The sequence below is a fragment of the Malurus melanocephalus genome, unplaced genomic scaffold (genome assembly GCF_030028575.1).
Source record: "Malurus melanocephalus ecotype Western Australia unplaced genomic scaffold, MMel_1.1 scaffold_14, whole genome shotgun sequence".
In the NCBI taxonomy this organism is placed as follows: Eukaryota; Metazoa; Chordata; class Aves; order Passeriformes; family Maluridae; genus Malurus; species Malurus melanocephalus.
In genome coordinates, this window is record NW_026623246.1 from 792,847 (window position 1) to 815,239 (window position 22,393).

A 22,393-nucleotide genomic window follows, 5' to 3' on the forward strand; every position below is an offset into this window, starting at 1 on the left:
CACTTGGAGCCAAGGATGACACAAAGCGCTGCTGCACCTCCCTGCACGGGTGAACTCGTGCGGCCGGGAGCGGGCAGCGAGCCGGGCTGTCCCCTCAAGGAAGCAGCAGGACAATTCCCCGCTCCCCAGCCTGTCCCAGCCGTCCTCCCGCTGTCCCGGCGGGCACCCCGCGCTCCGCTGTCCCCACCGCCCCCAGGCTGCTCCACCACTCGCTCCCGTCCCCGGGAAGTCCCGCCCCGCTCGGGGCGGTCACGGCTCTCTGACAGCCGGGGCCCTGCGGGGTGCGGTGCTGCCGGCGGAGGGTCCTGCCCGCGGGGTGAGCCAGCGGGGCCCAGGGAGCACTGCGGAGCTGCTCCGCGATCTCCCGCGCCCAGGGCCGTGCCGGCCTCGTCCTTGCTGCTCTCGGCCCGATAAGGCGCCCGGGCCGGGAAACTTGGCCCGAGTTGAGGCGGGGGAGCGCTCCGCTGCCGGCCCGGGAAGGCCCGAGGCGGGAGAGCGGCGAGTGGGCTGGCGGGGCTCGGGGCTGGGGCGGGCGGGGAGCCCTGGGCTGTGCCGGGCTCGGCCCGCCCAGTGTAGCCCCGGCCGAGGGGCGGCTGCGGGACCAGGGGCAGAGGTGGCCGGGCCGGAGGCGCTGGGTCMGGCAGCTGGGTCCGCTCCTGAGGGGCGCCCCGAGGCGTGTCTGCAGAGTGAGGGCATGAGCAGMCCCTCTCTGGAAAAGCGTTCCACAGCACCAGATGATAGTTACCAGCAGAGTAAGCCCCGAGCTCAGGCGGCTTCCCAGTGTGAGTGCAGCTACGCTGCTATTATTAGTGCTGGTATTTAATATTTGTACAGCCATAACAAATATTGGAACTGCGTCCTCTCTAGTACTCCTTTCCCGACAGTTCCCGAGGGTGTCTCTGTGAAGGAACAAATGCCTCAATCCAAAACTGGGACCTTCAGAGGCTGCCTTCAGCTGCCTCTCCATCTGGAAGCACCAGCAGCCCTCTGCGAGATGCTTCCAGAGTCGCTTAAGCTTGTCAAGGCTCAGCAGCAGAGCTGCAGAGTTGCCCGTGTGCGCTGCGGGGATTCATGCACCGTGCATGCTCTCCCTGGCCTTGGGCGCGCTGCCCTTTCCAGACACAATTCCAGCAGGCTCCCTGCTCCCCTGGCCCCGGCTCGGGGCGCTGCCGAGGGAGGCTGGATCGGAGCGAGGGAGGATCAGCTTCCCCTGCCCAGTGTGTTTCTGCACGGTAGCAAAGCCATTGCTGAGCAGTGCCCTTGGGTGTTGGCAGCTCTTCTGCAGCAGGTCTTGTGTTGTGGTGAATTTGATCGCAAGTGGAAGCATACAGGTCCTGTTGGTGAGGAATTCTGAGGAGCCTAGCAAGTGCTTAAATGTATATATGATCTCTAAGATAGTTGTAAATGTAATTCTTTKTTTCAGGTGTCTGTTGTTAAGGTAGTGTCTTCTGTGTGCAAGAGGCTAGTGATAGTTCTTGAATGAAAAAAATTTTTAGCTGGAGGTCACTTACATTTGGGAAATTTTATTTTACTTGTCTGGAATTCCCTTCTGCTTTACACTGGATACATTATTCAACATTCTCTGTCATAATATGTTCTGTAGTGTTTAAAGGTTGTTGCCATGCTTCTGCTGGGGGCTGTGTTTCAGTGATGGGTGAAGCAATGCTTCTAATAGGTAGTTTTGTATCATTTTGTCAGGTACTTTGGGACTGTTTTATGAAAGACTACATAAATGTCATCTATTATTATGAATGCCTCTCATGTTTTGGAATTTAACAGACGTWATATTTGCCATCCTGTCACCATCATCACATTCATTTTCATAGTTATAATAAAAGGTGGCAACAATGGCATTCAAATCCTTAATTATGTTTCGTGTTGGTGACCAGTGCTAAGTTATTAAATTAATGCATGGTGCAGCAGGAACAAGTGTTGTATCTTCCCTCTGTGGTTAGGGAGCCATCAGCTTGCTTCTCACACATAAAAATCAGGATATAGTGAAGCATATGGCACCAGTGAGTTCTGTGTTTATTAAAGGACTATTCCTCTGAACATTCTGTGATTTTTTTTCCCTTATTTCACTTGATGTAGATCTAAAATGTTTTTCCCATCTTTCAGGACATGAAATACTGAAAAAAAATTCAATTTTTTYTAGTAAGATGAAACCAAGACTTCTAAAGGTTCATGGAAACAGTGAGACTTTTGCTTGCATCAGACTGGCCACCTGTCCGGTATGGGGAGCATTAGAGATCCATCTACACTGTGGAAACCTAGGGTTCAAGTCGCTGGTTTGATTCAGAGCAGTTTTGGTCTTTTTTACATTKTCTGCATTTCTGGAGAATTGGATTTCCAGCTGTATTGGAAAAGAAAGGTAGTATCCCATCCCTCCAGTTGTAAGAAGTTRCATCTTCTCAAAACTGGTAGGGTAGGTTTTCTGCTTTAATACCATTTTTCTGGTCACAAATAAAAAAGCTTCCTCAGAATTTWCTAAGCAGTGGCCTTGTCTTTGGTGTGATAGTAGTACGTGTGTGGGTAATAATCCAAGAAAAGCATTTTGTCCTAACAATAGCTGGGATATGTTTCACAACTACTTAACTACTCAGATAAAAAGAAAGCAAAAAGAAAGGCCACCACCATCATCTCTTAGATGACAGCTTTAAGTAAATCACAGATTTTTACTTGGATCTCAGAATCACTCTTCTCAAAGATATTCTGAAACCCTACTTTTGTGTAGCCAAAGCCACAGGGTTTTTCCTTGAAGTAACTTTTGTGGAGGAGGGAGAATCAAATAATAGTATGTTACCTGATGAACTACTCCCTTCTTCTGCTCTTTTGGGATCTCACCTCTTTCCGCAAAATGTGAAAGAATTGTTTTATCCCACAGTTGTCTTTGCCCTGTCCAGAGTCATTGCAGTGAGGATTAGTAGAAAGCAATTGACCTCTCTTTTTTGCTGTGATTTGTACACCTTTTGGCAGATGCGTCTGGAAATCTTCAACTAGTTTTACTGCTTGATCTCTGGTGTTCTGTAAGCTTTATTGCAGGACTTTGTTCTTTGTTATTCACTTTAGACTTCTAGAGTAGCAAGGATTTTTTGAAAAAACAGCTAACAGTTTCCCGGACAAAAGTACTGAGTTTGTATCTTCTTTCAGAAATTCTGTGATACAAAACGGTGAAACAGTGGCAGTGTTCTGTGTCCAGTTTTRTCTAAGACYRARGATTCAGCAATRCCTGGAAAGGAAACAGAAGGATATGCAGAAGACCTGACAGTTTTGTCAGCTTGAGTGTGTTGGTTCTTCCTAGCATTCCACTGTGGTACTCARAWGRRGGTAAGAACTTGAAAACAGCAGGAGTTGTACAAGCAAGAGGTCATTGACTGACCACTGACAAAGCGTGAAGACTCTGTAAAGGCAGTCTCTAAGGCAAAAGATACTCCTTTATTTACACCCATCAGCTTTAAGCTTTCCGTTGACTCCCTTTAACTTTTCTTGTGGGCTTGTTTCTTTAGAGCAGCAGTGGACCTTGAGAAGGGCACACAGCTTCCATTTCCTGATACTGCCTTAGAGAACAGTCACAGTAGAAATTCCRAAGGCTTTTCTCAGGGTRTTTTTTACCATTCAGGTTGGTTGCAAATTTTGTGATACGTTTGTTTGCAGTAGTGGGACTTTGAATTTAGTTCTGTGCATCTAAGTTCATCRCTCCCTAGTAAAGAAGGTGGTTTTRTGGAAGTYCTTGCTTATTTCGGTGCTGCAGTCTGTGATCCTGAATGAGGTACTAAACTCAATCCTCACGCTCTTTTCCACCATGCATGGCTTTACAAGTCTTAGTGGATCAGTGACTGGTTTGTTCTGTGGSAAGGCTGATGTTGGGGTTCATTCATCTGAATTTTTCTAGATAGTTATGTACAGTCTTGATCAAGAGGTAGTAATGCACATCACTCATCCATTGCTTAGATTTGTGTGGTGCATTTCTGCRTGTAACTATATCATAATTTAGTGTGGCTCTGTAGGACTGTACAAGTGAGTGATAATTCTCCACCCAACAGGCTTACTGAAATGTTTGAGTTCATGTGAAAATACATATATATGACCTTCAGTAGAGAGAAAATCAGTGAAAGTCAATGGGAATAACAGCAAGAGTAGARTTAGATGTATGCTTGTTTCAAATTTGAAATTCAGAGGGAATGAAGGCTGGATAGGCATTCCTGAGAAGGATACTTTTTTTTCCCTACATCTTGTTGCCCTAGCAAAAAAGAACAAAGTATGTGCTTGTACCCCAGAACCCATAAGAAGCAAATAGGATTCCATTACATCTTAAGAATATGAATTTATGTATCAACATGCAAGACTTAGCCCATATTTGCATTTAGCATAATGTGACTTCAGTTCTGATTTTTGGCCTAAAAACACTATGTGTGCATGTAAAATATAATTAATGTAATGTTTGACCCTGGAGGAAAATTTTTATCTGACCTTTTATCAGGAGTAATTTTGGAAGCTGCCCAAAATGTAAAATCCCCTGAAGTTCTTCTAAAGGAGATGTTAATGAAAAAACACTTAGGGGTATGCTGGTCTCAGATCTCTCTGAGGAAGAGAAACTTCAATGTGACTTTGCTCAGAAAAGCCTAGATTTTGAGAGTATCTGCACAGAAATAAGGTAAAATAGAAGTCTGACTATTCTGGTCACAACAGCTAAACTTTAACCAAATTGRAAGAAAATGGTGCAAAGTTCTACATACAAAGTGACTTGGACTCTGCTTCTTGGGGTAAATCGTGCTTGCTTTCATCCCAAAGGTTTGTCTACCCTGCGAGATCRGTATGAGATGCTGCACTTGTCCTGGTGTGGCAGTTCAGCTGTAAGGAAGCAATCTGGTTGAGATATGCCTGGCTCAAAGGCTGGCTAGTGCCAGAAGGGGAGGTCTGTCTGCCACAAGCTGAGCCACAGAGGGAAGATACTGTAAGAGTTTTCACTTACCTTTCAGGTGAACATTTAAAAGCTTTGCTTTTCATTTACCCAGCTCCTTATCTGAGTGTGCTTTTCCAAGRTTCTGAGGGGAGGGGGTCAATATGTTGGCCTTTCCCAATGTGCACTARTGTTTACATTTCTCTTTGAAATTTAAGTAACTTTGCTTTTTGGTTGTAGAACATTATCAGTGCCATTCAAGCAATGTAGCTGCTGTGGAGTGTGTGTGCCTGCATATTTTGGTGGGACTTCTCTTTATCAGAGTTGGATTATATAAAGCTTGGCTAAAGCTCTCCTAATTTTTTTCGTAGCACATACTGTAACCTTATATAAAGTCTTACTTTTAGTATTCCTTCTCACTTCTGTAGTGTAAAGGTTTTTTGGTTGCTCAAACCATATATAGAAAATTCAGTGAAAAGCAATATTTAGCATTTCTTTTTGCTTGGCTTCTTAAGGAAATACGTTTCTGAGTGGTTTGGGGACCAGAGGTAGATTACTGGAAGCCACAGCATTAACCCACTGTTCTGAGTATTTCCAGAATGGTGTGTTTCAGGGAAAAATGTGGCTTGCTGGAATAGATGATGCTTTTTAAGTACTCCCCCCAAGAGTTCTCTAGGCTTTGAATCTGTTGGCCAATTTCTACCCTATCAAGAGCTTACACATCCAAAATGATGAGGTTTGTATGCATGCTGCATGAAGACACAGCCACCCAAAGGTAAGAAAGTGTAGGTGCTCCACATAGGGAGGAGCTGCAGCATATGCTTCTGTGGGSCAGGAGTTTGTGTAGGAGAGAGGCACCGTAAGTATTCTCTTCCTCTCTCATAGGAGCTTTATTCAAGGCATAAAAATTCTCCCATGTGACATAGTTCCTTAGGATACAAAGCTTGAAGTTCAGCAAATCATGGTCATCTCGTAGCTCCATTTTGGGAGAGGAAAAAGACCAATGTTACTTCTGACCAGTGTCAATTCTGAAGACAGGGAAGAACGTTTATGACTTTTAATGAAAGTAATCTGTCACCTTCAGAGTGGCATACCTGCCATTTCTGTAGAAGAGGAGTTTTCCCAGAAACCTCAGTTTTTTCAGTACTTCCACTCATTTGCAAGTTCTGTTTCTTGGGCAGAACAACCCAAAAGCAATGTAAGATGTGTTGTTATCTTGCATAACAGAAACTTGTGATGGTGTGAGAGTGCCTGTGTAGGAGTCTGGTGTCACAGGCTGTTGGACACCTTTGCAGACTGACGCACAAGGAATTGCTGGGCTAAATGACATGTGAGTCTGCATCTGTCCTGGAGCAAATKTGACTTCTGTCCTGCTGCCCTCAGCTACCCAGCTCTTGGTGAGCTCTGCTCCACAACCTCTGTAGCTGTGCTTCCCTAATCACATGCATGAGCAAAAAAGCCATGCTCACTGAAACCTGTGTCCAAGGGAGTGCTGAGTTTCAGGCACGTTTGTACTGTAATTAGCAYTCGTGAATACATTTTTGAAGAAATAAAGTGGATCTGCCATTCGTCTGTTGGAGAAGTTAGAAAGTTTGCTTGTCTGGTGGAGAAGAGGAAGAACTGTGCTGGCAATATTGAGTTCCTTCCACTCTAAACCTCTACAGGGGGGAAGAGAAAAATAAGTTAATTTTTAGAAGTCTTCCTGGCATAGTCTACACATGTTCTCTTACCCTCTGCCTCTCCTCTTCCATTGTCTTGCTAACTTTTTCCCTTGTCACAAAATGTTTACATGTGGGGAACGGTGGGATAACACAGTGTAGACTAATAGTAATTTGCTACAGATGTGTTATATATTTCTATTTGTCACTTTTCCATGCATTGTAGGGGTTGCTCAAAATTGAATTGAATGCTCAAAAYATTTCCTCCATCTGTAAATATATAGTGAGCCTGTGCTATGTCACATTTCCCAGGACTGCATGGTTATAAAGGAAAGACCCACTTWAAGTGCTCTTGAGATGCAACCAGGSCAGCCCTTGTTTCTAAATGGCAGCTGTGTTTAACTTTTTCTAGATACAAGTAATACCTATTGAGCCATTCTTTTTGCTTTTTTTGTAAATTTTATGTCACAGTAATCTGGATTTAATGCTGCTCTAATCTCACATTTTAATGGAATGACAATGAAATGATTCCCACACCAGTCTACGGAGAATCTGTGCTAATACCATTAAAATGTGCTTACCGAATCAAAACAAATGCAGAATTAGCATGTGGAAATTGTGTTTATGTGGTTATAATGTTTCAGCAATATGAGATTATTGTAGGAAGCWACTAATCCAAACCTAGGGGGACTTCCCATTACAAAGCCATTAAAATGACACAGTGACTGAAGCACGAGTTTCAGATGGGAAAAGCGGAAACATAAATCTTGTCATCAGTATTCAGGCAAAACATGTATTGAACTCAGTGGAGTTTTTACCCGAGCCAGGAATGCAGCACCATGACCTTTTTAGTAGCAAGTCTCTTTTCTCTTAACAATACCTCTAGGAAAAATATTACTTCACCAGGATTTGATAGTTGGCTAATGGTGAGAGTTGTATTTTGTGCACCATACAATTGGTGGTTATAAAGATTTGTCCAGATTTTATTACAAAAATGTTAAGGTATTGTTGCAAGGGTGTTGTGARAWAGTACAAATTTTGGTTCTRTCTTAAAGCAATTTTCTCAKTTTTRTCTRAATATGTAATTTTCAGGAAATAGAATTTATTTCTTTCTTTGTACTGCGCCCAAAGCTGAGAAATCCTGGTCTATCAGGAGCTCCTTGGCAATACCGTAACATTAATTGGTGATTTTCAAAACCAAAATAGCTGTTCTTGCCAGATATGAAGCTACCTGTTTATCTTCTGTTAAAGGAATCAGCACCTTCCCCACCCCCCGCAGTTAGTTAAGGTTAAGGAAATAAAATCCTCATGTAGCATGTGGAACCATCTGAAATATATTTCTCTTGTCCTGAATTGTTTCTTGGCTTGCTCCTTAGTCCATGGAAGAAAGGTTACATTACAGAAAGTAACTTGTCCTGTCCTATTGCAAGCATTCAAAATAAGCTGATGAGTTGCCTATGGGTATGTCCTTCCACCTCCACTATGGTCTAGATGATTGTTCTGTAGTAGACACACATCATTTAAATGGATAAATAAGGTGATATGAACTCAGTCCTTGGTGTATGAAAGAAGAAACTATCAGAAGAAAGTTCTTTTTAAAACATAGCATGCACATCATTAAGTACATGAAAATTGATTTCTGTAGTAACATACATGCTTAAATTAAGTAGGAATCTTTATTCCATTTAAAAGCTAAAATCTTTTTTAAAAACGCTTAATTAAATTCTGATTCTATCGCGTGAACCTTATTAGGAATGTTATATCATTACAGCGTATTCAGGGCAGCCTGTTTATGTAAATGGCAGTAGGGAAGATACCAGGACAGTGGTTTCAAAAATCATTCCAGTCTCAAGTTGTTSACTGTCTTTACTTTTCATAATTCTTTTGTTAAGAGTGGTGGGTTTCTAAAAYTGTGTTAGTAAGCAGGAACAGGCATTAATATTAATATATTTTTCATGAGGATAAAATTAGGCCTACTTTAAATGCTGTTTGTGTCAGTTTCCATTTTTGTGATGCTTCTTATATTTATAAAAATCCTTGGCCTCAATCAAAAGGGTCTGTAAATTCTGTATGTGAGCTGTAATACAATATCTAGAGTTTAAAAATCAACAGGTTGGTGTCTGCTACAAGAGAAACCTGATACGGGAATTGATAATTTTAGATGTTTCCTGCTGTTACAAATCAGAAGACAGCAGCCTCAGGCTATAAGAAGATCTCATGTATGCCAGCCATTGGGTCTTTGCAGTGAGCAGGCCAGATTAATWGAGGATTGTCTAAATTAACATTGTCAGAAAGAAATTGGTGGGAACAAATGCTAAAAGTCAACTTCTCTTCAAAGTGGTAATCTGAAAGTGAGCAAAAATTCACATTCAGTTAGAGTGGCCTTTTTGAGTAACTGTACTATTAAATAACTAAGCAGCTGAAGTTTAAGATAGTTGAGGAAACAAAGTGTAATTGATTTRTGTCAAGCTTTATCAAAAGAAATTAAATACTTGTGTATTTAATGTATATGGGTTTGTTTTGCTAACGTAATAAATGGATTGGAAAATTGCCAATGAACATGGAGAAAGAGAAGTGTGAATCCAATGCAGAGGGTAGTTATCGTTCTCTGCTATCAGGGTTTTACTGAATGCCAGAGTGTAGATATTTAACATTTTTTTGAAAAGGCAAAAAAATAAARGTAATGCTTAGAATTGTTTCACTTGCTTTGCTGTGCACATAAGAATGACTCAGATCATTGAACTTTCTCCAGAATAGTGGGTTGCTCTATATAGTGCACCAGCCTTCTTCAAGGTTGGTATTAATGACTGCTTAACTGAATTGCAGCTAGGAGCAGTTTCTGACTAAGACAGGTATTTTGCTTTTAAGTATTTGCTCAAGAATAATATTTTTTGAAATCATCCACTTCTTAATTTGTTTTGAAAAAAAATAAATCATTCCATTAATCAGCCACCAGTCTGTTCTATGAGAGTAATTATTCTTCTGCTTTCTCAAACAATTTAACATGCTAGTTCAGGAATGAAATTCTTAAAAGAACAGTTCTTCCTAAATCTACTTTTACACAAGGCAAATAAACATAATCAGTCAGACATTTCTCTTTTTTATGGRTGGCCARCTCTTCATATTACAATTACATATGACATACGTACAATACTACATAGTGCACCAGCACTACGGACTTCAGTGGGCAGGCAATAGCTGCCTTTTCCAGTGGCTGGGTGAGTTTTTGTGCATTGGTGCTCTGACAGTGACTGCTTCTCATGAGATCAAAGTATCCCCAAAGAGATCTTGATGTTCCTGTGCCCTTTGATATGTAGAGTTCAGTGCCCTTCAGATTTCAGTTTTTCTGTCATCCTGGTAGATTAACTTTAGCAGTTAAAAGGAAAATGTCCTCTGAGGGCTTTACCAGTAACAAACCCATGTTTATGACATTATTCACTAAAAGGGAGGCAGAAATGGGAAGGACCTCTCTCTTTAATCAATAATGCATGCTCTAGTTAGTCCTTTCCCCTGGACATGATTAAACATGTATTTTGTTTCATAACTGATGATTTTGGTTGACTAGGGATTTTAACTATATATCCTCAAGCCTTTGTGACTAGCATTAGGAAGATCTAACACGAACTGGTTARTCAGGACTATCCCCACTCCCAAAAGGAAAAAAATCCCAAATCCCARTGGAGAGAGCTGCAGCTTATTGCAACCTGCAGTGAGCCAAGCCAAATTGGCACAGGGCCTTTGACATGACCCTGCAGACCACAGCCACAGTTTGCCTTAGTCACTGCTCATTTGAAGTTTTGCAAAACAACATTGTTTCMTTAATGTTAAAAAAGAATTTTAAAAGTGTCCAAGTTACTGACTCACGTATAAATTGTTAGATTAAGGTCTATTCTTAACTGGTAAAATATTTGCCCAGTGAAGCACTTTGGCTTTGCTGCTTTGTGGGCCATRCTATATCTTCAGCAAAGGCTGTCAGCCTTAGAGGAGTTGTCCTGGGCTCTTCCAGATCTCCAGAGTGCAAGCTGGTAGGAGAACCTGAGCTCTTTTGGAGCCAGAGGAGCAGATTTTCACTCCCATGCCTGCATTCCAGATAGCGAGGGACAGACAAGGAGCCCAAACACAGCTTCCTTGGCATGCAAGGGGGACATTGAGTCTTTGAGGCCAGAGATAAATATGCTGAACATGCCAGTAAGGAATATTCAGCCTYGGTGCCAAGTGTGTTCATCTGGTGGCTGAAGCTGAAAAAATTTGACAGCTGCTGAAGAGCAAAGAATCCTAAATGAACATACAGTGGTTGTTACTAAATAGGAAACATCTGAATGTGATATTGACTGCAACACAATAAATGATGACAATTTCCATGGAAATGGTACTGGAATGTGATGTGTTTATGTTGCTGGAGCACTGATACAAGCACAATGGGGTAAAATAAATATCTTGTTTTTCATATTGACCACTCTGCTGCAAGCAGCTTCTAAAACATCCCACTGAACACACACAGATAGGTGTGTGAGAGGGAGGAGGGATTTCAGAAATTGTCTGAGAAAGCRCTGCTCTTTCTGAAATGTTTTTGTCTCCTTTCTTCTTGCTTCGCAGACTCCTTTAGGATCTGATTTTTTCCCCCTTTGTTACAGAAAAATGCCTTCCTTGAGCGGAARAGTGCAGACTGTCTTGGGTCCTGTGGAGCCAGACTGCCTTGGCTACACGTTGACTCATGAACACTTGACTATGAACTACAGCAGCTGCTTTTGTCCACCTTCTCCAGGCCAAGAGCCTTTGTCTAATGGGCCCATTGAGATGAAGAACTTGTTTTGGATTAAGCAAAATCCCTACAGCCATAAAGAAAACCTTCTTTTGTATCAGGARGCAGATGCTGTGAAGGAGGAGCTGCTGTATTTTAAAGCAGCAGGTGGTGGKACAATTGTGGAAAACACAACTACAGGAATTGGCCGGGATGTGAATACTTTGAAGAAACTTTCTGAAGAAACTGGAGTTCATATTATTGCTGGTGCTGGGTTTTACGTGGATTCCACTCATTCTTCTCAAACACAGGCCATGACAGTGGAGCAGGTAAGTCTTAACCATTGCTTCAGTACTTCTGTCCTTTGAATCTCTGGGTAAGCCAAAGTTGGAGAGAAGTTCCAGCAAAATAGGTAAAATACAGATGCTGCCAACATCTAAAAGATGGGAACAGCGTTACTTCTCGTGTGTAGAAGTTGAAGCAGTACTACTTGCATGTACTTGGGTTTTCTGTCAGGGTTTCAAGTTCTTAAGCTCCATTTTCTCTGAGGGATTTGTTACAATGCAACAGTAAAAGGAAAATACAGTATTTTGTTGTGTGGACATCTGGTACACCACCAATTATCTTGGGTTTTTTACTATTTTTTTAAGGAAGGAGTTTATCCTTGCTACCTCTTTGCCACTTTCTGGCTAATTGCTTCCCTATGAGTTCACCCAGTATTCTTGTAAAAAGCATAAATAATTGCAATATTTGTAGGACAGTTGTAAAATACTTCTGTGCTCAGGCTGTGTGTTATATCTCTCTTCTCTATCATTTGTCCAGGTTTTTCAGGGCATATTGTACATCAGGCTGTTTATACAGTGACTAAGACAATGTGTTACTAATAACTGAGGTYCCCAGATACTCCTTTAATAATAAATATCCATCTTTTATTAAGAAAAAGTGGTGATGAGAAGAGGGAATGGATCTTTCCAAGGTAGGAGGCTGTGAATGTGGATGAATAGAGCTAWTTTTTTTTAAATCTGTCACAGTTAACAAATGAGTCAAACTAATTTTTAAAAATCAAATGGTCAAAACTTGAGCGATGCTGCCAACAAAACTGGACCCATGCTGGCCCAAACTCTATGCAACTATGCTGCTTTTCCTAAATGTTCTTCCATCACTTGAAATATAAATAGATACTAATAGAATAGATGCAAACAGATTTCTCAAGGCAAAGGTGTCCCTTCTGTKTTTGGTGGACTGATGGAGACCCATRGCTTTCYTGTACTCAGCACTTAGARGGTAGRTCATCATCAGTGCCATTTTGTGCTCTCAATTCTGAATGTATGCTTAAGATACTTGGCCTATTCTGGGAAAGAAATACTAAAGCTTTAATAATAAACCAGTTTATTGACAGATTTCTGACGGTTTTTGTCTATGGGTGTTCTAAAGTGGGCTAATTTTGCCRTAAGTTTGTTAAATGAGTTTTGTTATTGTTGTTCTGAGCTCAGCAGAGCTCCTGTTCTTCTACATTGGCATTCCCATGAGCAGGTTTTGCCTAAAACTTGTCTCTTCAGGATGCTTGCCAGAGTTTCTCCCTTCCCTATCTGAATGACAAGGTTTTCTTATTCTCTGATCCCTTGTTTTACAAAAATTGCATTGAATTTTGTCTGGAGTCAATTCAGAAGTGCAAGGTACGGGTTTTGGAATTAACTAATCTTTTTTTTTTTTAATAAAAGAAACTTAATCTCTGCCTAAATCAGAGTTCAAATTACATGTAGACCAGCTTTGTTGGCAAACCTGGACAAATGTGTGAGTGGATACTGTTAAATTGATTTGCTTTGTTTATTTTGGTCTTAGTGAATGGGTGGCATAACATTAGTTGACAGAAACCAGATTTTAACGGCCATGTTTTCATACACCCAGCTCTTAATTAAATAAGTTCAGAAAGACCTTGTGAGTATAACTGGCCTAGCGTCCAAAGGCCACATTTGATGCTGTTTAACACAAATAGTATTGATAACCAAAAATCTCATTTTCCTGTTCTCTAGCTGACCGGGATTATTGTTGATGAGGTACTCAAAGGAGCAGATGGGACTAATATCAAGTGTGGTGTGGTGGGAGAAATAGGTTGCTCCTGGCCTTTGACTCCGAGTGAACACAGAGTGCTTCAGGCAACAGCACAGGCTCAGGCACAGCTTGGGTGCCCTGTTATCATCCATCCTGGCAGGAACAGCRACTCACCTTTCCAGATTATCCGCATCCTGCAGGAAGCTGGGGCTGATGCTTCAAAAACAGTCATGTCTCACCTCGATAGGTAAGGAGACTATTCTGCAGTGTTGCCACTTTTTGTGGCACTGGGATTTTGTGGAACTACACTGGAAATAGTTGGCATGGAGTATTACCCTAAAGTTTAGTGACATAAAAATAAATGCTTATGTAGAGCTTGATCAGCCTCCAGCACTTCAGCCAGCATCAGCTTTTAGATTCACTCTGATAAAGGGATTTTGGTATTTTAAAAGTTGTCTTTGTAAGCCTGGGAGAGAGATTAAGAATAACTGCCACCACATTTAAAAAATGGGATTCTGTTAATTTATATCCCTGCATAAATCCCTGGATTTACAAAGCATTGGGCAGCTCTCACTAAATTGGGTGGGAAGTTGCTGGGCTTCCAGTGTTTTTGAAAACTGGATCATTCTTAATGGCCTGACTAWAATCTCACAGAAGTTAATGGAAATTTCCTTGATTTGGCTGGAGTCTGGATCAAAGCAAAAGGCAGATTTTTAATGTTCTCTTACCAGACACAGAAAATAGTGCTTAAAAAGAAAACAGTTGTGTTTTGAATAGTTCATTGTATAGACCACATGGTTAAATTTTAGTTTCCTCAAGAACAAAAACCAGGAGCTCCACATCAGGCATGGAGAGAAATTGGGATGCTTTTCTGTCTCCAGCTTAGAAATACAGCCTCTATTACCAAATCAGTTTTGTATGACCTTGTGTTGCTCATGGTGAGCTGGAATATGTTCAAGCATTGATTAGTTTGGCCAGTTGCTGAATAATGGAGACTATTTGTGATCATATGATTCTCAGCAATTGGATTGTTTGCCCTCAGTGTGAATGTAGTAMAGGCAAAAGCACTGTGTTCCAAATTTCTCATGGTTACAGGCTCTACGAGCTTGCAAATCAAGCTACAGGTGTTCTGTATTCAAACAGAGCTCCTTGTTTTTACTCAAGGATTTTAGGAACATACGATTCATGCCATGAAATTATATTTGAGTATTTATAAATTACTTTCTTTTCATATTTACCTGCATTCTACTGTATCTATAGTGGTATTTTTCAGCCCTTTTGGAAGAAAAACCGATTGCTTAAATCTTTTTGTGAAAGAGAACTGAGCAAGCTGCAGGTATCAGTACTTACATAGCCATTTCAATACAACATAAACATACAGTTAAGTTTTTTTGCCTTTATACACTGTTGCAAATAGTTGAATTAAGTAATTAATTGATGGAAATTAGGCAGTGTAAGTAGGAAARTAGTGGTGCAGTTTCTCTAACAGCTGCTGATGCACAATATGACATTTCCYTGTATCTCTTTCTATCATTACTTTTACACATTCAGGTTGGCACTTGCTGTAACATAAACTASTGTGAAGTTTGGCTTTGCAATGTGCATTTAACATTTTAAGTCTCCTCCAGTAAGAAAAATCCACGTGGGAGCATCCTAGTCCCTTAAATGTGAGATAAWTTTGTACATAGCTCCATATTTCATGTCTGTCTGAATTTGACATAGACAGGATGGTAGTTTTCCAGCAGATTTACAATGAAATGATAAAATTAAAATGCTGGCTACCATGTCTTGCAATTTAGGACCTTAGAATGGAAGGTAGCAAGTGGAACTATGGTGTAGTAAAAGGCTTGAAGCAAAARCTATTGAGCCTCAGCTTTAGCCATTTGTTAGGGGTTAAGGTTATAATGGAGATCAACATCTTGACCCAATTCACTTGAGTAGCTTTTGTTAGAACTCTCRTGGCAACTGTTACGAATTTGGGTTTGGTGTCTGTCCCTGTGGTATTTATGGATGAGGATCAAATTTCAGGATGCTTCASTGTGTCCCACCTCCTTWTCCAAGAGCTCAGGKCTGTTCAGGGACAGTGTTGATTCCAGCACAGRGATCAGCAATTTGAGCTGGGAAGTGCTGCTTTTGCTACGTCCTTGTGGCTCACAATGAGACCCAGTGGCTGAAAAAACTAAGTTCTCCAGCTCTTCATTGGGATAGAGCACCCAAAAGTGTAATGCTAACAATAGTTTTTAAAAGAAATAGTTCTGGCTGTGATTTTGAAATATATTGCTGGGGTTTTGCCACCTGCACAGGATTTAATACTCATGGCGACTGTCTCCCTGTGAACCGAGCAGAGCTGCATCTAAAATAATCTGTTCTTTAGCTCTGCACTTTGAAAACTCATTTGGTGGTAAATGTTCAGTCTCTGTAAACTGTAACATTTATTTTAAAATAACATTTTTTATTAATTACAGTTGGCAAGTCTTAGATTCCTGCTGATGGCAGGCTTGTTTCAACAAGGTTTTTCTTTCTCTTAACCCATCTGTTCCTCCTACTTGGTCCTGGTTTTAAGTCATAATATTGAAATTGTGACATCAGTCRTTTCCATAGCAACAGACTGTGATGTAATTGTATAAGGTGAAACTGCTCTGTGACATCAATATCTGCAATAATTAAAAAAAMCCCMAMYWMYKSCCYTTYSRKTWRSYKKTSTKYTYKTGKRRAMWTKTKYTAAAAAAAAAAAWAAAWARWTTTGTGGCAKCTATAAAGATACARTTGTATCATTTGAGTGCTTTTGCTTTCSTTTGGTCAGCTTATACACTAGGTAAAAATGGTCCAAAGGAACCCCAAATATCCCAGAGAGCCCTAATTTCTGTTCCTGTTCTTTTCCAAATGAATGAGRGGTGTTAGAAGCTTTGTTCCTTCACCTTTCAAATCCGCTGCAAAGTCCATGTCCCAGATACTCACAGTGCCATTATRTATTTTGGTGAGAGTGTTTCCTCAAGGCATTCTGGCCAGATCCCAGKGCAAGCAATGATATATTGCTGTTCTAATGGCAATCTAGAAACATCACTGTACAAAATAGAAACTAAAGACAAAGTTGTATCATACTGGTGTGATGGATGAAACAAGCCCTGGATGAAGCTGTCTTCTGTAACTCTTTTGGGAAAGTAAATCTGTCTTGTGTAAGTAATCCATTGCCTTTTTTTTTTTTAATGTCACTATGAATTAACCTCCTCCTTACATGTCCTTCTTTGTTAGGTTGTCTGTTGAGAGGGTTAATGATATCAAAAGTAAGTTACTTTCCTGTTTTGACTTAGATTATCATAGAGGTTTTCATTATTTCATGAGAAAAGAGTTGGTTTGGGTTTTTTTTAATGCATGAAATCCCAAATGAGTGTAAGAAAGACAAYGCTGTGTATTATCTTAAGTTGCAACTGTCAAACGGGAGTCCTGTTTTTCAAAARGGTGAATTAAATCTTAGATAATTGTTTTTGTCCTTACAACTAGGTGGTCACAAAATACCTGTCTTCATAACATGTTTTGTTCCTATCACAATACTGACTCTGTGTTATGTATGTTCTGCAGGACCATATTTGAYACAAAGAAGCTTCTCGAATTTGCTAAGCTTGGATGTTACTTAGAGTATGACCTGTTTGGTACAGAATTCCTTCACTACCAGTTCCATCCTGATATTGACATGCCAAATGACAATGAAAGAATTGCAAGGTATCTGCTCCCATGCAGTTTTAGCTGCAGCATGGCCATTGACAAAAAAAATATTATTGGTACTTGTTTTAAGACCATCACTGAGTGATTCTGCTTGCTGTTCAAAATTGTCTTCTGTCATACTAAAATAATGCAATTTTCCCCTTCCACTGTCAAGCCTTTAGAGCAGGACGTGTCATTTCTTCTATCTGAAAGGAAAATCCAGAATCACAGTGTTGTAGGAAGTTGCTTGAGAAGATTGGGAGCTTTTTAAATTTCATTCTCTGTTCTAATTTCATGCGGATCTGGTTGAATTTTGTAATTTACTGGATTTATACAGCTTGTAACAAGGAAAAGTCTGGAATTACTGTGTTTGTGTTACGCTTAAGTACTTCTGTTTGAAACATGGTATTGGAAACCTAGTGCTGCTACTAAACATCATCTGAGCCTGTTGCATCTCCTCAYTAGTGTGTTAACCCAGCAAAACTCATTGGTTATTTTGGATGGATTTGATACTGTGCTTCCATCCTGAAAAATTGCCTTTTTTCTTCAAAGCACTTTATCACCTTTCCTCTCCCTGTCCTTTTTCCCCTTCTCTCTTTTGAAGGATGAGATTCCTGTCTCCTCAGAGCTCCCATGCTCCTCACACTCACTCACAATGTGAAAATATTGGCCCCACTGGCAGGATACCTCTTCCCTGCTTCTCATCAGCACCTGCAGTCTCAGCTCAGCTGCACAGCAAATCTGTTGTGCTGTGCTAACACAAAGTTTTGCCAAGGAGATACATTCTGTACAGAAACTGTCTGAGAGAAGGTAGCATAAGCTGGGAATGGACACCTCACTCTTCCACTCTGTCTGGAGGTGTGATGCTGCCATGCTGTTTGTCCACAGTGTTTGTGAGCAGTTGAGTGGCAGGTGTCTGAGGGGTGGGGTGCATTCTGCCTATGTCTTTTTACCTTCCAGACTCACAAACAGTTCTTTCGTYCTCCTCAATGAGAAAGATTTTGTGGTTGCTGATCGCTAATGAAGTAACTTCTATTTTTCCCTTACATTTCAGACATAGCTTCCCTCCCCCTCMTTGCCAGATTAATCTTGAAACTAATCTGTTTTTAAACTGTTCTCTCCTAAGAAGGTGCCATGGTTATTCTTCTCACTGCCAAGTGCTTGCTGATGCTTTTCACACTAGAAATTGTTTCTTTCTTAACTGTGCTCTCAGTCTTGCACTCAGTGTTTTAAATTGTTACAAGGAATCCAAAGTTTTCACATTTCGGATGAGTAATCTTGCTTTCTTTGCTGTGCCTCCTGCCTTCTTCTGTGCCAYTGAAGGTCAGCATCTACAGAAGCCCTGGGGAATATATAGAGAGGACTGGACCAGGCCTTGGTTAACAAGTGCATGTTCAACTGTGGCAGTGTTTTCATTCCATCCATGGTACTTGCTCAGTCACTGCTGTCTCTCCTGAAAATCTCTAGGATCTGAATATTTCTTGCAGAAGGCTGTTCTTAGGAAGAAAGGTCGAAAAGTTTGTCTTCTCATGGCACAGAGTGATTATGTGCATTTGAGTTGTAAGTGCCATTAAATGGACATCAATGCATCCACATCGATGGCTGGGGCCATCTCTTTAAGGTTTTGTTTTGTCAAACAGCACCAAAGGGGTGGAAATCAAGTGGACCTCTATATTAAAATACTGAATGGAAAATACTTGTTCAGATCTATTCTGTTCAAAATATAAACTTCTGTAGTCATAATATATCAACTCAACACAGTTTAGCCATCTGTGTACTTCAGCAGTTCAGCTGCAGTCTACAGCCAATGCAAGCAAAACACTGACTTTTGTTCTGGTTTTGAGTCAGAAGGTACTAACTGAATTTACAGGGATGAGCAAAAAGCACCAATGGATACAGAATGGAAARGATCATATGTCTCCCCAACTCAGGAAAGTCTAAATATGAAAGATGATTCTAAGAAGATTTTGTCAGCAAAGAACCTACCCTTCCAGTGCCATTGCTTATTCTCCAGTTGGCTTGTGGTCTCTCTGTATTTCGGGTGGAGGAGATACTTGTGATATTGTATCACTATGGTTTATAAAGTGCTGTGCACTGTATGGCACAATATATGGTGGGTTTTTGAGAGACGATATTTTTTTTCCAAATACTGTTCTATTTGCCTTGTTTCTGCTGCCTGTATTGATTAGATCCTGCTACATGTATCTCCTTGTAACAGCATGTAGTAAAAACYGTGCTTTCAGATTCAGTGTGGTTACTTATAAAGCTAGTATTTGTATTCTTGCTGATCAAATAATGGTCAGGAGGGTAAGAATTAGAATTTCACAGTGCTGGCAAGTGATGGAATTGGAGGCCTTCATGAGGAATGAGCGCTTTCCAGTGCTGGTCTGTCACTCCCTGCCMCTTCAATCCACTGCCACACCAAACRGAAGCTTACTGGGAAACTTAACATCATGWAATACAGGAGTGTAGACACACATGWAATATAAATGCTAAAAAATGAACTGATCAAGGGAGTAAGGCTACCTGAGCGAAATGTGGAACAGGGACTTGTAGCAGTCTTGCTACAAGGGTGTGACCAGAAGGATTCCTTCTTTTTCCAAGCTGATTTGTCATTTTGCCAAGGCTGTTTAGCTGCCCTGCCGTATTAATTCCTCTTATTTCCTGCCATGTGCTAGTGCTGTGCCATGCCAGTCTTATCTTCTTTAATGAACATCTTTGAAATGTGTTTTCATGATAACTGTCTGTATGGAGTATGATACTGGCAGCTTCAAATTTTTATTAACCTGCCTTACTAAATGGTATTTAACTGGAGATGTGGAAGTATTTATGTAATTGAGCCCAGCTGCTTAAAAGACCTGTCACACACAGAGTCTGGTCATTAGCAAATGATCTGGGGCCAGCTTTGTGACAGCAGCAAGAAGTAAACTGCTGAGAAGGAATTTATGTAGAAAATTATTACTTACTCATATAYATAAAACCTCTATCCCATGTGTGGTGATGCTGAAGTTCTTGAATTCCTGTGTGGGTTTAATGGGACTGAGAATGCAAAATTGTGCCAAAAGGAGAGTTTTCCTTCTCCATTTTGATGTGTGTGGTGATATGGTTTCAGAGGTGAGGTTTTTTTCATGCAATAAAAAATGCATTTTAATTTCAAGTAAATGTAAGGAGTATGTCCTCTGAGCACCTAAGTATTTTCTGTTATAATCCAGTCCAGCAGTACAATAATTTAAGAAATATAAATCCTGGTGTGTTCTGTGCTGTTGYAGTGATAACTTTCACTGACAGGGATGTTTTTAACTTTTGCAGGATTCGTATGCTGATTGATGAAGGCTATGAAGACAGAATTCTGATGGCTCATGATGTGCACACCAAGAACAGGTTGATGAAATATGGAGGTCATGGATATTCACATATCTTTAAAAATATAGTTCCTAAAATGCTAATTAGAGGCATATCCCAAGATAAAATTGATAAAATACTCCTAGCAAATCCAAAGCGGTGGTTGACTTTTAAATAGGAATAGTAAATGAATATGCCTGTTTTGCAGGGAAGCTTCATAAAATTCAGATTTCAGGAGAGTAGCCATTTTAAATATCTGATCTTTTWCAGAGAAACTGAAAATTATTAGGTAGATGCAAACAAACTGATTTTAAGTTTTCTTTTTAATTAGAATATAAAAACTGTGTACTGTCTCTACATTTTCTCCCTTCTGAAAATTTGGTCATGAATGTTTTATTGAATGAGCCTACCTARMAWTTTTTTTAATTGAAATTTTGAAATAATTGTTTTAAAAGCRTAATCTGAATGTTACCCGCAAACTRCTTTTGAAGATGCATCACCTGGATTTGGAARGAAATTATGGTTTTCAGTTAAATTTTCTCTCTCCAAGGGCTGATTTTAATCCTTGTAATACTGACAATCTTCTAATTATCCTTATATTCTTTAAGTAATACTTGATGAAAGGTCTGGAACTTTTAAATAGTTGCCATAGACAAGAGAAGGAAGGAGGAATCTCAAATAAATCTATAAAGATAATGTTTCTTTCTAGTTTAACAATTTACTTAATTGTAACTGAAAATGTAAAAAATACATGGAAAAATATATTTTTGAATAAAGCAATTTGATCACCTTTTAAACCATGTGCAGTATTATTACAGATGTCTGGTTTTAATTGCATTAAATTTTGGTCATGAACTTGGAATCTCACAGCAATCATGTAAAACTTGACACATAWCAGCTTCTTTTTGTAAGGAGGCAACACCAGCACTCAAAATATATTACATAATACAGTTTTAATGAGTTGTAATAGTTATAACAAAGGTTGTGATATAAGTCTTTACAAATCAGTATATCAAGATATGATGAAAAAGGAAGAAATGTTTGCCTTATATGTGGTTTTCACATAAAGTGTTTTCTTTGCTCTTGTCTAACTTTAACCAGGGCAGGTGATTTATCCAAAAAATGGATAAATCCAGTAGCAGTGGTAGCCTGATCTCAAAAGCATCTTCAAATTTGATGGTGTACGTCTTGTAGTATTGAGCTTTACCAATGAACACCTTAGTAAAAGCACACTGCTGGGTGTAAATGGTCTCTAGCTCGGAGCAGGACTGTTGGACACTACAGGGAATCTCTAGCTACGCTGCTGGGGGGGTGCACTGGCCAGCAACAGCAACAGTGGAGCCAACAGACAAGTCAGTTACACATCTGTCWTTAAAAGAATTGCCTCATAGAAATAAAACAGGAGTAGCCACTACAATGTACAGATATAGGTTGGCATTTCGTCATAAGGTAAAAGCATTAACCATTCTGCTGAGATAATACACAAGCAGCTGGCAGCATGATGTCCCCCTGTAAACCCTGGGTGACTTTGCATGGTGATGCTCTCATTGAGCGTGGACTCACTCAGCATTTGTTTTGAATTAGACCACTCAAAACAGAAGGAGTAACACATTCTGTTTAAGAAAATGTTCACTCATTCAAATAAGAGAGTTTTAGAGTGACGTGTAAAATCTTTATCAGACTKTGGCTGAGCAGCCAGCACTGGAGAGCTTTTTTGTCAGAGTGGCAGACACTTTGGAAATTCCAGTGCAGATAAATCTAAGTTTGTACCCTTATTAGATTAGACAAGGTTGCTTGTGACAGAGTATATGAAATAGCAATGCTGGGGGTAGCCTCCATTACTCTTCAGTGATTTACAGAAATGTTACCTTGATTTTGCCAAAATGTTAAATAACAAACTGTGCTAAAGAAATTTAATAATCTTGCTAAAATTTAGGTTTAGAATGAAATCTGCAAGTTTTAACCTGAGACAAATAGCCTCCCAAATCCAAAACAACT

At 40.1% G+C, this 22,393-nt stretch overlaps 1 protein-coding gene across 3 annotated transcripts; it reads left to right on the forward strand.

Moving 5' to 3' along the window:
- The first annotated feature begins 242 nt into the window (after positions 1-242).
- PTER (phosphotriesterase related) lies at positions 243-21,927 on the forward strand. 3 transcript variants are annotated; one of them, XM_057383291.1, is made up of 5 exons: positions 243-316; positions 11,193-11,628; positions 13,333-13,598; positions 16,931-17,071; positions 20,363-21,927. In XM_057383291.1, the coding sequence occupies exons 2-5, from the start codon at positions 11,197-11,199 to the stop codon at positions 20,571-20,573; spliced, it is 1,050 nt and encodes a 349-aa protein (XP_057239274.1). In that variant the 5' UTR covers positions 243-316; positions 11,193-11,196; the 3' UTR covers positions 20,574-21,927. The 3 variants fall into 3 exon arrangements, with proteins under 3 accessions (XP_057239274.1, XP_057239281.1, XP_057239289.1); XM_057383298.1 differs by having other exon boundaries at positions 247-316; positions 11,155-11,628; XM_057383306.1 differs by lacking the exon at positions 243-316 and adding an exon at positions 704-782.
- Positions 21,928-22,393: the final 466 nt, after the last annotated feature.